This window comes from Dunckerocampus dactyliophorus, chromosome 2 (genome assembly GCF_027744805.1).
Source record: "Dunckerocampus dactyliophorus isolate RoL2022-P2 chromosome 2, RoL_Ddac_1.1, whole genome shotgun sequence".
In the NCBI taxonomy this organism is placed as follows: Eukaryota; Metazoa; Chordata; class Actinopteri; order Syngnathiformes; family Syngnathidae; genus Dunckerocampus; species Dunckerocampus dactyliophorus.
In genome coordinates this window covers 19618553-19630675 of record NC_072820.1, presented here as the reverse complement: position 1 = coordinate 19630675, position 12123 = coordinate 19618553, and the positions used below count along the sequence as shown (strand labels likewise).

The following is a 12123-nucleotide window of genomic DNA, read 5'->3' as shown; positions in this document are numbered from 1 at the left end:
AGCTTGGGCATCTCTGTGTAAAGTTTGCATGTTCTCCCCGTGCGTGCGTGGGTTTTCTCCGGGTACTCTAGTTTCCTTCCACATTCCAAAAACATGCATGTTAGGTTAATTGGCGACTCTAAATTGTCCATAGGTATGAATGTGAGCGTGAATGATTATTGGTCTATATGCGATTGGCAGGCGCCCAGTCCGGGGTGTACCCTGCCTGTCGCCTTAAGTCAGCTGAGATAGGAAAGAACTAAAAAAAACTAATGAGAATAAGCAGCATAGATGATATTTATTTTATGAGAAATAATCGTTCTTTGTTAGTTGACGGAACATTTTCTCCGGTACACTTGTACAATTTAAGTTGGAAAGTGCCTATACAGTACCTTGTTGGCGTTCATGTCACAGCGCCTCCGCCTGGCCAGTCGATGTAGTTGTCACACACGATGACGTCAAATAATTTAAACGGCTAGTTGCACTGAAACATTTTATTGACATAAGTCAATTTACATGAAGACATTGATGCACATTCCTAAATGTGTCTCTTGAATTAATGTATGCAGCGTGTTGCTTAGACTTTAATTAATCACGTTAAGATTTAAACAATCATTCATAAAGCAGCAGACTGAAGTTGTTTTAGGCACTGAATAAGTAATTCAAATACAAAACTGCATTAAAGAGACTGGCTGGCGACCAGTCCAGGGTGTAGCCTGCCTCTTGCCTGTAGTCAGCTGGGATAGGCTCCAGCATACTCCGCGACCCTAGTAAGGAAAAGCGGCATAGAAAATGAATGAATGGATGGAACTGCATTGCAGAAGTCGCAAAGATTTTGTCTTTACTAGAAAATGTGGACAAGGTGCATTGGTTTTCATTAAGGTGCCCATAAAACATATATTTATTACTGAAGCATGAGACGACAACATATATGTACCATGAAAAAGTTATAAAATTTAAAAAAATAAATGGACAGAGTAAAAAAAAAAAGGCCACCAAACACTCGTCAGAGCAAACTATCAAACCAGTTTGAGATGATTAAAGAACATCTACAATCACAGCACTGATGTGCCTGCAATTGGGAAAACACTTTTTTCCCCAAGATAAATTGCCATTCAAGCATCAGAAGAATACCTAATTTTCTTGACAGTAACATTAAATCCATCCTGTCATCAGTGGGCACTAGTGTAACCCTAGCAACGGTTAAAAAAGTGATAATAGTGCTCATGTGACGTAATAATAATAATATATGATAATGGTGAGAATTCTGATCCAGCTTCGACAAACAGGTCGGTTTTAAACGATACAACAAGAACAAAAGAATGGTAACTGTTGCTGCCTGACTCCTCTCAGAGCCCCAAACCACACCCCAGACCTGCATCCCCTCTGGACAGCCCCAGTCCAGCCTTCCACAGTCATCACTGGCGTCTCAGCAGTTTGGAGAAGAATCCAGAACCTTTGTGAGTCTTGTTCTCATCCTCAGCGCTCTGGACCTTGGCAGGCCCAAGGCCCAGCTCCCCTTCCAGCTGATCCAGCTCGGCCTGGTCCAGTAGCTCAAAGTCCTCCACCTCGCTGTCCAACTCCTCCACCAGCTCCAGTGCCCTGGTGGACTCTGGGAGTCTGGACCGGTCTGGACAGTTCTGGTCTAAGCTCGCTGTGAACCCAACCGTCGCCTTAATTCTTTCCTGAATGGCTGCCGTGACGGCGGCGACGGCGATGACGTCACTTGCCATATGTTGGACCAGGTCTAGAGCTTTGTGGGTGGGCGTGCCCTCTGCTTGGGGAGGTGCACACTTGCTCCTGATTGGCTGAGGAAGACTGAAGTCATCATCTTCATCGCCATTGGTCGACTCCCCGTTATCAAGAGAGGGAAACTCTGGAAGACCGCCAGTGAACACCTCTTCTCTGTCCAGGTCTGTGAGGTCAGCACATCACAATGACATCATGACAAGTAAGCTCTACTCACTCGTATTTGATGATGGAACATACCTTCAGAGTTCTCCGTCTGCGGTGTGTGTTCCTCCGACAGGTTGAAGGCACTGTTGTCCGTCCACGTCACCTCAGAGACAGACGTGTCCGACAGGGACATCTCCTTACAGGCCGCAGAGTCCAACTGTGCAAACGTCCCATCAGGAATTAACACATTAAATGTCAAACAAAGGACCGAAATGACATGTATATGTCATTGTATTAGCGTTTATTGTATTGGTGCGTCACTAGCTCCTTCGTATGGCACAAAGTTGTTAGCTAAACTATCCTTCAGGTTTGTTTGCCCTGCAAATACAAAAACTAAAGGCAATTGTGTGAGTGAGTGTTAGTTCGTTGCTAACATGTGTTTTTGGGTAGAAATTCCATTGAGAAGATTAGCCCACCTTGGGAAACATCGACGAGAGGTCCGACTCGATGGCTTCTCTCTCCGCAATGGCCTGCCCCAGTCTTCTCTCTGAAGGACCACAACACACACAGGACCACATCAGTCCACTACAGAGTCCAGAAGCTTTTAAGATGCAATGCACATTATTTGAATGTTTTCGTGCTGAATAGTCACCGTGATTCTTTTTCATTTTCCGCAGGAACACCCCGATGCCAAAGTCCAGTTTCTGCAAAAGCGGCTTCAGCCACAAAGACACCTCCTTAGATGAAACCAGAGGCCACAGGAAGACAGACAGCACTATGGAGAACAGGAGATGCAGGACTTTAACAAAAAATAAATTTAAAAAAAAGAATAACGTGAGGACACTCCTTGACGAGACACAGACTCACCAAGAAGATATGAGACAACAATCCCTGGAATGTAGCGTCCGAGGACAGCAAAGAAGGTGCAAAAGCTGCAAACCAGCAAACAGAACTGCAGGACAAAGGACACGTGTGCTTAAAAGAACCAGAACCACTCCACCAAAGTGGCTCTGACTGGGTCCGGTTCTTCCTCACCTTGCCAGGGTTCTGCTGCTTGAAAGCTGACGTCTCCTGCAGGAAGAGGCGGAGCGAGCTGCCCAGGTGAAGTCCAGCGCTGGAGCCGCTGTCCTGGCCTGAGTCCACCATCTCCCAGCTGCGGGACAGACAAGGTCAAAGGTCACTGTCAGCCATCTTTAGAATGACAGCATGTTGACATGAATGCTTGTGTTGCATGGAAATCATAGACATGACAGGTGACGAGACAGTGGCCCCTCCCACATTACCATTAATAACCCCCCCAAGTCCCCTTACCCCGCATCCAGGAACATGTACATCCACACCTCTGACCCCCGTGAGGAGGCTGTTTCCTGGGAAACGTGACAGCGACACTGTGAATAACATGGACACCGGACCCGCATGTTCCACGAAAGCCTCCCACTGGAATCTGCTAAGTTGACTGTTGACTTTGCTTGTGAGTCAGCAAGATTTTAAGTACACTACTAGTACATTAGGTACACAACAAAATCAAATATGAAATATTCCTCCTTTACTACGACAATAACAAAAACTAATGTTGGTAAGTTAGGTTAAAAGTACCTCACAGATTTGGTACAAATTTAGACAAAGAGGCAAACTGCCTGTCGGTCCACTTATGTCTTACATCATCTTCCATGACCCAGGAAGTAACCTGCTAGCTACCAAAAAGATAAACTTTTAGCATAACAAGCTAAGACAGCACAAACTTCTGCTTCTTGAGGGAGGTACTAAACAAACATCATTACAAGCATGTGATTTTTAAGGACGTTTTTGTTCAGCCAGCATCCTTCAGTGCAACAACACAACGTCATCATTCTAAAATAGACATGACAATGTGAGCAACGGGGGGGTCGGGTGAGACAGGATTTTAATACTGTATGTATAAGCTAAGTAAGATAAGTCCTACACAGGATGGAAAAGATGTATGAATCAGGAAGACACAGCAAGGCTCCATGGACGTGTTGGATTTTATTGACACCAGAACAACAATGTGTTCTGAACACAAGGAGAGCACATAAGTCCAATGGAACCACACTGAGAAAGGTGGTTCAAGACCTCACATAAAAGCCATTCGAGCACTTTTTAAGCCTCCACAGGAAATACAAAGAATAGCTAACCATCACCTCCAAGACCCAGTGAGGGTCTTTCAGCTCTCCCGGTTCTGAACCCCATCCCATACCTGAGTCCTGCTCCATGGTCTTCGGGAGACATGTCCACAGCTTCAGTTAGATCCACCAGCGGCCAAAGAAAGACACGAGTGGCTCACAGTGACGAAGAAGCAAAACAGTCAGCCTAAGAGCTAGAAATCACAGGTTCGAGCCTGGCTGGTGTTGAAGTGCTGGCGACTTGTGTTTATGCTCAATGAAGCCCAGTCCGCTTATTTCAAGCCCCCGGCTCTAAAAATAACACAGTCACACTACATTGTGACAGGCAGTCGCCAGCGGGACATCGTCGTGACGTGGTATCGGGGTGGGGGTGGAGGCACCGGGGGGCACCGTTGACCCCCGCCATGTCCCCCGAGACTGACATGTGATTCTTCGTTACAGCAAATAAGAAAATACCTTAAATATTCTTTTTGGTTAAACCACGCCCACAGGCTGTTGATTGACAGCTCTGACACAAATATGCTGACTCATCTTTTTAAATGATAAATACCTTTACGACAAGTGACGTTTGTTTGTTTGTGGCATCCAATCAGAGGGCTCGCTAAGGAGCACTCCCCCTCCCAGGCCAGCCACCTGATTGGTTCAACTGTCTCGGTGCATTGACGCTGTTCCGGAAACAGCTGAATTTCACACACACACACACACGCGTACACACACGTACATGCGCACACACACGCACACTGACCGTTCAGGTTTCACAACTCTTGACACACTTGAAGTTTGTTGTGGGAACACACAGTTGTCTTTCCTCCAATGCTCACATGATGTTTGTACACTTTTACTACACACACACGTTGACTGACAGCTCTCTCACGCTGCTGCAGGTAACTCAGGTTCATTAGCATGGCGTCCCTTTCACAATAAAAGGTTTGGTTGCGACAGTCACAAACATGATGACTGTGACATCACAGCAGCAATAAAGCACAGAATTATAGCTATAAAGCTAATAGAATCGTGTTGCAAAACAACAGTAGTGCAATGGGACAATGACACGGGTGACATTTGAGTGTTTCTGTCAGCAGCTAATCTCCCACAATCCTATGCCTGGGCACTGAGGCACCGCCCGTCACATGACGCTGCTGACGGACGACGACAGGTGACAATGACGCAACAGCAGACAAATGTCAGGCGAGTAGGCGACAAACTGGCGGTGTCCACTTTATAAAAACACGCGTGAGAGGACGACATCTGCAAAAACAACAGTGTTTGTTGGTCACATGACTACGCAGTATAGCTGAACCCTGACCTTTAGGGCTTAACTACATCCTACACAGTTCAGAGGGGATTAATGAGCCAATAATTGATCGTCAATTAATTGAAGTTGTGAAATTGATTTTGGACTTAACCCAGCAGAAGCAATTTATGGAACACAGAAGACATTTGTGATGTTTTTTGGTAAAATTCTTGCAAATTCACGTAAAAGCTGTGTGATGTTACATATATGTTATTTTGTTCATGCTAAATGTATTGTTAACATGTACAGCACAAATGTACTGTCCAGCACTCTAATCTGCGCTGCCACAAATGGATTTGGGCGGGACCAAATTCCCACACATTAAAAGGGAAATACAGGAAGTGTTTCTTGCATCATACATTTACTAGTGAAGTAAAACACAAGCAGTCACAAAAGGCAAAGTATTTGACACGGGAGTGGAGACCCATACATGCAGGGCCTTTCCACAAGCCTATGCAGTGTGTGCAAGGCACTGCACTGCAATAGCTAAAAAGACAGACCTTGACAAAAATTTGACGATGATGTAATGACCATGACACCCCACTACCACCATCACCACCACCACACACTCACCCCAGCAACCCACCACCACAAATGGATTGCAGTCCTGTGGGAAACTGTAGTCACATGACAGACACATGGTGATCAATATCCATCCATCCATTTTCGTACGCTTATTCAGAGGCAGGAGTCTTAGTAGGGAAGTCCAGACTTCTCGGTCCCCGGCCACCTCTTCCAGTTCCACCGGGAGGACACCAAGGTGTTCCCAGGACAGCTGTGAGACATAATCTGTCCAGCGTGTCCCAGGTCTGCTCCGGGGCCTTATCCCTGCTGGGCATGGCCGGAACACCTCACCAGGGAGATGTCCGGGAGGTATCCGAACTCGATGCCTGAGCCACCTCAACTGGCTCCTCTCAGTGTGAAGGAGCAGCGTCTGTACTCTGAGCCTCTCCCGGATGACCGAGCTCCTCACTCTTGGGTGAGTCCAGTCACCCTACGGAGGAAACTCATTTCAGCCGCTTGTATCCGCAATCTCATTCTTTCAGTCACGACCCAAATCTCATGACCATAGGTGAGGGTGGGAACATACAGTAGATCAACCGGTAAACAGAGCTTTGCCTTCCGGCTCAGCTCTCTCTTCACCACGACGGTCCGGTATAGCGACCGCATTACTGCAGACGCTGAGCCGATCCGCCTGTTGACCTCAAGCTTCAACCTTCCCTCACTCGTGAACAAGACCGCGAGATACTTGACCTCATTCCCAACCCAGAGGGTGCAATCCACCCTTTTCCAACTGAGAACCATGGCCTCCGCTTTGGAGGTGCTGAGTCTCATATAGAAGCTTCACATTCAGATGCAAACCGCCCCAGTAAATGCTGAAGGTTACAGCCTGATGAGGCCATCAGGACCACATCATCTGCAAATAAGACCTGCAAAAAAGACCCCCGAACTGGACTCCCGCGACACCTTGGCTGCGCCTAGAAATTCTGTCCATGAAAATTCTGAACAGAATCGGTGACAAAGGGCAGCCTTGGTGGAGGCCAACATTGACTGGAAACATGCTCGACTTAGTGCTGGCAATGCGACCCAGGCTCTTGCTCCGGTTGTACAAGGACCACTTGGGCAAACTCCCATGCACCCTCCAGTACCCTTGCAAGGGTGTAGAGCTGGTCCAGAGTTCCGCCACCAACGAAAACCACATTGCATCTCCTGTAGCCGAGGTTCGACTAACAGTCGTACCCTTCTCTCCAGCACCCTGGATGTGATCAATATGTATCAATGATTATGAAAATTAATATTACCAGACAACAATTCACCACATGTCCACTCTAAAACAGTTTAGCTACATTTAGCATCAACATGCTAGTGACAGTTCTACTGGATTATCCCATCACCAGGTCATAAACACAGAACCAGACTGGCGCCCACAAAATCTCCATGACCTGTACTGGATCCCAGCAAGATTTTAGCACCACACACTTTCATACACACACACACACACACACACACACACACACACGAAACAAGGTTGTTTTCTTTCCACTCCACATGAAGGTTCTGGTTCACCAATGAACTAACTGTCTCAGAATGACTGGTGTGATTTACACAAATAAGATTGTTTTTTTTTTTTGGATGAGATGATGAGACGGCATAAAGACAACATCTTTACATAAACTGTGCCTCCCACAGGTAAGACTTGACTATGCGTGTGTATGCCGTGAGAGTTGAGGCTCTTCTTACCTTGCTGACATGCTGCTCCACAAGTGAGCTGCTGTGAAGAACATTAGCAGAAGGTTAGAACTAAGTGGACCGGACTTCAACTTCAAAGTGGACTTGATGTCTTCATTAGATTGACCGAGTTTGTGTTTCCCACAGGACTGCGATCTATTTGTGGTGTTGGGCTGTGGGGGAGGCTGATCGTCATCGTCTAATTTGCGTAATTAGCCATGGACCATGTGAATGTAATTTTTATGGACGCTGTGGGAGACAAAAAGTGAGCAAAAAACAACAATCATAGCAAATATGTTTAGAAATACAAATTAACTTTCTTCTTTTGGTGCTGTTTTATGACACCAGCAAGATAGAGCCGCCTGTGAGTGCTTTTTGATGGGGAGCTGCTTGATGGGAAGAGCGATATGTGCTTTCATGATAGAGTCTCCGAAAGTGTCTAATAAGGCCAGGAAAAGTCGCTACATTCGTTGCTAGTGACTTATTTTTATCTACAGGGGTATGAATACTCCCTAACTATAGCAACAAAGTCTCTAAGTTGGCAATACTGATCCCTCCTGCTACATCTTCTTATTCTTTGGCAGACCAGGTGCGTATGAGGTGTGTTAAGAAGCAGAGTTAGAATGCCATCTACTGTTGAAAGACGATGGAGTTGGAATGGCAAGCTACATCCACAGACACTCCCATTATAATGTGATTATCAAATCTATTTGTGGCGGTCAAAATGTATTTGTGGCAAGCCATCACAAATAAATACATGTATGGGAAACACTGACTTTGGACTTTTGGCATGTGAAGCAATGCTGAAGTTACCTTTGCATGTGTGGCGGACAACATCTCTGATGGTTGCCATGACGACCATCAGAGCCAGCAGGAGAGCAATGAGGGTGTAGGTCCTCAAAGAGCTAAAGGCCACCAACCTAGAAGTAGATGTATGTTTTCATCAAGTCATCTATTGAGCAGGACAACTACAATATACGGTATACAATCAACACTCTACTAAATGTGTTATCAATTCTAATTATCTCAAAATAACAATCAGGGGTGATGGAGGGTGGGGTTCCGTCAGTGAATCAAAAAGTATACGCCCCTGGTGTTGTTGCTTGCTTAATTTTATAAACATTGAAACACAATAAAAAAAGCAAGTGAAAGCATAATTATTGCAAATACTGAAATAATGATATACAGTAATTACATCAGCTTATTACTACAGAGCTTGAATACAGGAAGATATAAAGAGATAAGTTGTGTTGCTGTGGTCAATGGCTGCGTCATGTTGCTTGTTACTCACCACAGTGCTGTGTTGGCTGCAGCAAACAAGGCTGAAGTCCTGTATGGTCTATGCTTCCAGTCCACCAGGCCGCAGAGGCGACCCCCAGGCCGGCCAGAAGGCGCCTCCTCCCCACAGTGAATCCGGCTTGGAGACCCGCCGGCACAGCTTCTTGCTTCCTTGTTTCCCAGCATCACAACCAGACGTCTGCAGAGCAGCTCCACTCCTGACACGTCGGCGTCAGTTCACCTGGCTTAGCATTCTAGTTCCGATGGGGCTTTTCAAAATAAACCACTACCAGAGGTTGAATGCTTGTAAGAAATGTGGACGTTCTCAAGAGACTACGGTGTTTATTGTCATTTCTAGTTTAACTAACAGTTAAATGGTAATCAGATTCTACTTGTATTATTATATGACCTGAAACATGTGTGTTTTATCTCTGGAAAGCCAATATTGCAATCATCATGCATACCATTCTTATCAGAATGTTCATCATGATTGTTGTCATGACTCATCCATCCCTAGCAAAAGCAAAAGCAAATTGACAGTAGTTTGAATAGTATGTGGTCAAACTACTAGTTACAAACAGACTGACTCAAACAGAAAAGGACTCATTTTGCTGTTCTATACTACTTAAAATGCAACTTACACACAACATCCACTAGATAAAACCAGTCACAAAACATTTTCATAAAATGTGCTTAAACAGTTGAAAATGTTGATTTCATGTTTGTTTTCAATGTTTGTGTCTTTGAGTGTGCGTTTTGTCATTGAAAAGGTGAAAGGACAAGCTGCAGTAGATGTCCTCACAAAGATAGAAGGTCAGAGTCGTGTGTCAGTCACTAATTGGACTGAATTTCACTGAGCAAGAAAAGATCAGGCTCGAAAATTCCAGCGCTGGTTTGCACAGGCTGGCCTTTGTTGTCCTTGCCTTGTTCTCTTGTTGCTGTGTTAACAGTTATCTCTCTGCCTCACACGCTCGCCTGCAAGCTCCCTCTTGAAAGGTCTTCAGCTCCAAACAAGCTCAGACCCGCCACCTGCTCAGGGGACAAGATCAGACCCTCTGGCTAGAGACCTCTCCAGGGGCTTCTGGTATCTTTCCCCCACGTTTTCACGGGACCAGCACCATGATCTTGAAAGCTCCACAGAAGTCAGGAATTGTCTTCATGATTAGGAAGGGGGCCTATGGGTGCCCCCTGGCTGAGCCTGGACCACAGTTTGTGGGAATCTCCTGTTAGATCTTCAGTCAAGTTAAACATTGGGCTGAGATGATTGACGTGAAGACCACTCAGGACATCAGCAGCCATGAGGCGGAGCTGGAGTGTAAGATCTGCTACTGTGCCTACAACCTGGGTGGTCGCAGGCCAAAGGTGCTGGAATGCTGCCACCGCCTGTGTGCCAAATGTCTTGCGAAGATCCAGGACCTGAGAGAGTCGCCCCCAAGTACTGTGGTGTGCCCCTTCTGCCGCTATGTCACCACCCTGATGGAGGAGGCACCGAGCAGCCTGCCAGACGACTGCAACCTGGTGGCCATATTGGCTCTGCAAAGCAAAAACCACAGGAACCTTCAGTACCACCAGGAGACCACCACAGAACTGCTGCTGGACCCGAGAAACCTGAGCTCCTTAAGGGGGGGTGACCCTTCTGCTTACTCCTCCATCCGAGGCTCACCTAACTTTGTGGTCATCACCATCATGGAGCCTCCGCCACCTCCCTCCCTGAGCCAGGACCCCCCGCACCAGCCATGTGGACCCCATGCCACAAACCGCTCGTCCAGCCAGGACTCCATGGCGTCCATTGCACACAGGTGGACCTTGTGGAACTGCGCTGCCCTCCTGTGCCAGACCTCGGTGAGGGCGCTTGTGTGGATGCTGGGTCTGCTCTACTTCAGCTCACTGCCCATGGGCGTCTACCTGCTCATCATGCAGCAGACCACCATGGGAGTGCTGCTGGTCACCCTGGTCCCTGCCAGCCTGGTCATGATTATGGTCTACGGCTTCTGCCAGTGTGTCTGCCAGGAGGTCTGGAAGTGTATGCCGTCATAGTGGGACCAATGGGGGAGGCTGCATCTAGCGTAGGATGCTAGCAAGTATTTCGACCTGCAGTGTAGGTCTCACCCATCAGTCTACTAAAGTCTTTGAGCTTTTAGGGCCACTATACTACCTCCTCCTTAGAACAGTTTTTCCAGGGTAGAAGTCATCTTTTATAGCTACAAGAGAACATACATGTGATGTTTGTGTTTAATACATGTTTAGTCTAACAATAAAAACACCAAAAAGTTATTTCCATCCTCTATCTATAGACTCCATGTGATGTTTGTGTTCAGTCTTAAACAATAAAACAAAAAGTTATTTCCATCCTCTATATTACATATTATCATAGTGAAAATCTGAAAACAGTTCTCTTCACTTGGGATGCTTTTTAAAATACGAAGTGACTGAAGTGCTAAAGCGTTAAGTTTTATTGACTCACACCTCAGAGCTACTTCCTGCCGCTCAGTACCGGACCTCACCACTAGAGAGCAGTGTTATGGTCCTGCCTTACAGCTGCAGTGAGTCATGTGACCTAACAAATGACACTGATGACCCCAACAATCCACACTTGACTCATTCTTTTGTGTGATTAGAGAGATTAACAGAAGAGAATGAGATAACAATAATAGTAATAGTAAAGTCATGTGATAAAAGATGCTTGAAGGTCCACGGTATAAATAGCAGAAAATGCACGACATGGCCGCAGTAATAACACGTTTTTGACGTCCGTTTCCCAATTCCCATCCCTGTGGCCGTGTGGTTAAACTCCACCCGTCCAGGCAAGCAAAGAGGACTTAAAACAAACTGTGTGGAAGACTTCCCAGTACACTTTGTCCTTGTTCGGCTGCTAAGATGATGTTTTTAAAGCGACCAGCACCGTTCTTCTTTCCTGCCTGCAGGAACGTCACATCATTCCTTCTTAGTGATGCAATCAACATTCCCACATGTTCGCTGCAGAGATGTGTTCAATGCTTCTTAGCGTTCTCGTGAGGCTAATTGTGGTCAAACACAAGCATAACTATGATATATCCTCCTGTTAAAATATCATTTCATATCTCACGATATGGGTTATTTGTTTCAGACATTTTTAACACGTTACTTTAAAGACCACCACATATGTACACAATTCAACTTAATCTGAAAAGGAGTATCAAGAAACAAAGCTCATTCTCACCGTGTGTTTAACCTGTTGATACATTCAAGAATTCTTGTTTTACTTCCTGTGTTTAGTTGTCCATTTTCTAATAGGGAGATAAATGAAAAAGAAAAGGAAACAAAATA

The 12123-nt window shown here is 45.9% G+C and overlaps 2 protein-coding genes across 6 annotated transcripts; one reads left to right on the top strand and one right to left on the bottom strand.

Moving 5' to 3' along the window:
- Nucleotides 1-458: 458 nt before the first annotated feature.
- retreg1 (reticulophagy regulator 1) lies at nt 459-9037 on the bottom strand. Of its 5 annotated transcripts, none has more exons than XM_054769161.1 (9): nt 8831-9037; nt 8353-8459; nt 7552-7582; nt 2911-3028; nt 2743-2827; nt 2528-2650; nt 2352-2422; nt 1969-2092; nt 459-1894 (listed from the first exon to the last, which is right to left on the bottom strand). In XM_054769161.1, the coding sequence occupies exons 1-9, from the start codon at nt 9001-9003 to the stop codon at nt 1398-1400; spliced, it is 1329 nt and encodes a 442-aa protein (XP_054625136.1). In that variant the 5' UTR covers nt 9004-9037; the 3' UTR covers nt 459-1397. The 5 variants fall into 5 exon arrangements, with proteins under 5 accessions (XP_054625136.1, XP_054625137.1, XP_054625139.1 ...); XM_054769162.1 differs by having other exon boundaries at nt 7552-7579; XM_054769164.1 differs by lacking the exon at nt 8831-9037 and having other exon boundaries at nt 3187-7788.
- A 751-nt stretch (nt 9038-9788) lies between these two features.
- Nucleotides 9789-11090, top strand: rnf182 (ring finger protein 182). Its single transcript, XM_054768006.1, has one exon. It carries the CDS (start codon nt 10078-10080, stop codon nt 10852-10854), a length of 777 nt encoding a protein of 258 aa, XP_054623981.1. The 5' UTR covers nt 9789-10077; the 3' UTR covers nt 10855-11090.
- Nucleotides 11091-12123: the final 1033 nt, after the last annotated feature.

Excerpts from the sequence above, each read along its gene's own strand:
- rnf182 (XM_054768006.1), top strand. The coding sequence starts at position 10,078 with ATGATTGACGTGAAGACCACTCAGGACATCAGCAGCCATGAGGCGGAG.
- retreg1 (XM_054769161.1), bottom strand. The coding sequence starts at position 9,003 with ATGCTGGGAAACAAGGAAGCAAGAAGCTGTGCCGGCGGGTCTCCAAGC. Across the intron at positions 8,460-8,830 it reads GCAGCCAACACAGCACTGTG|GTTGGTGGCCTTTAGCTCTT; the intron begins GTGAGTAACAAG and ends ATCTACTTCTAG. Across the intron at positions 3,029-7,551 it reads TGGAGCAGCATGTCAGCAAG|CTGGGAGATGGTGGACTCAG; the intron begins GTAAGAAGAGCC and ends TCTGTCCCGCAG.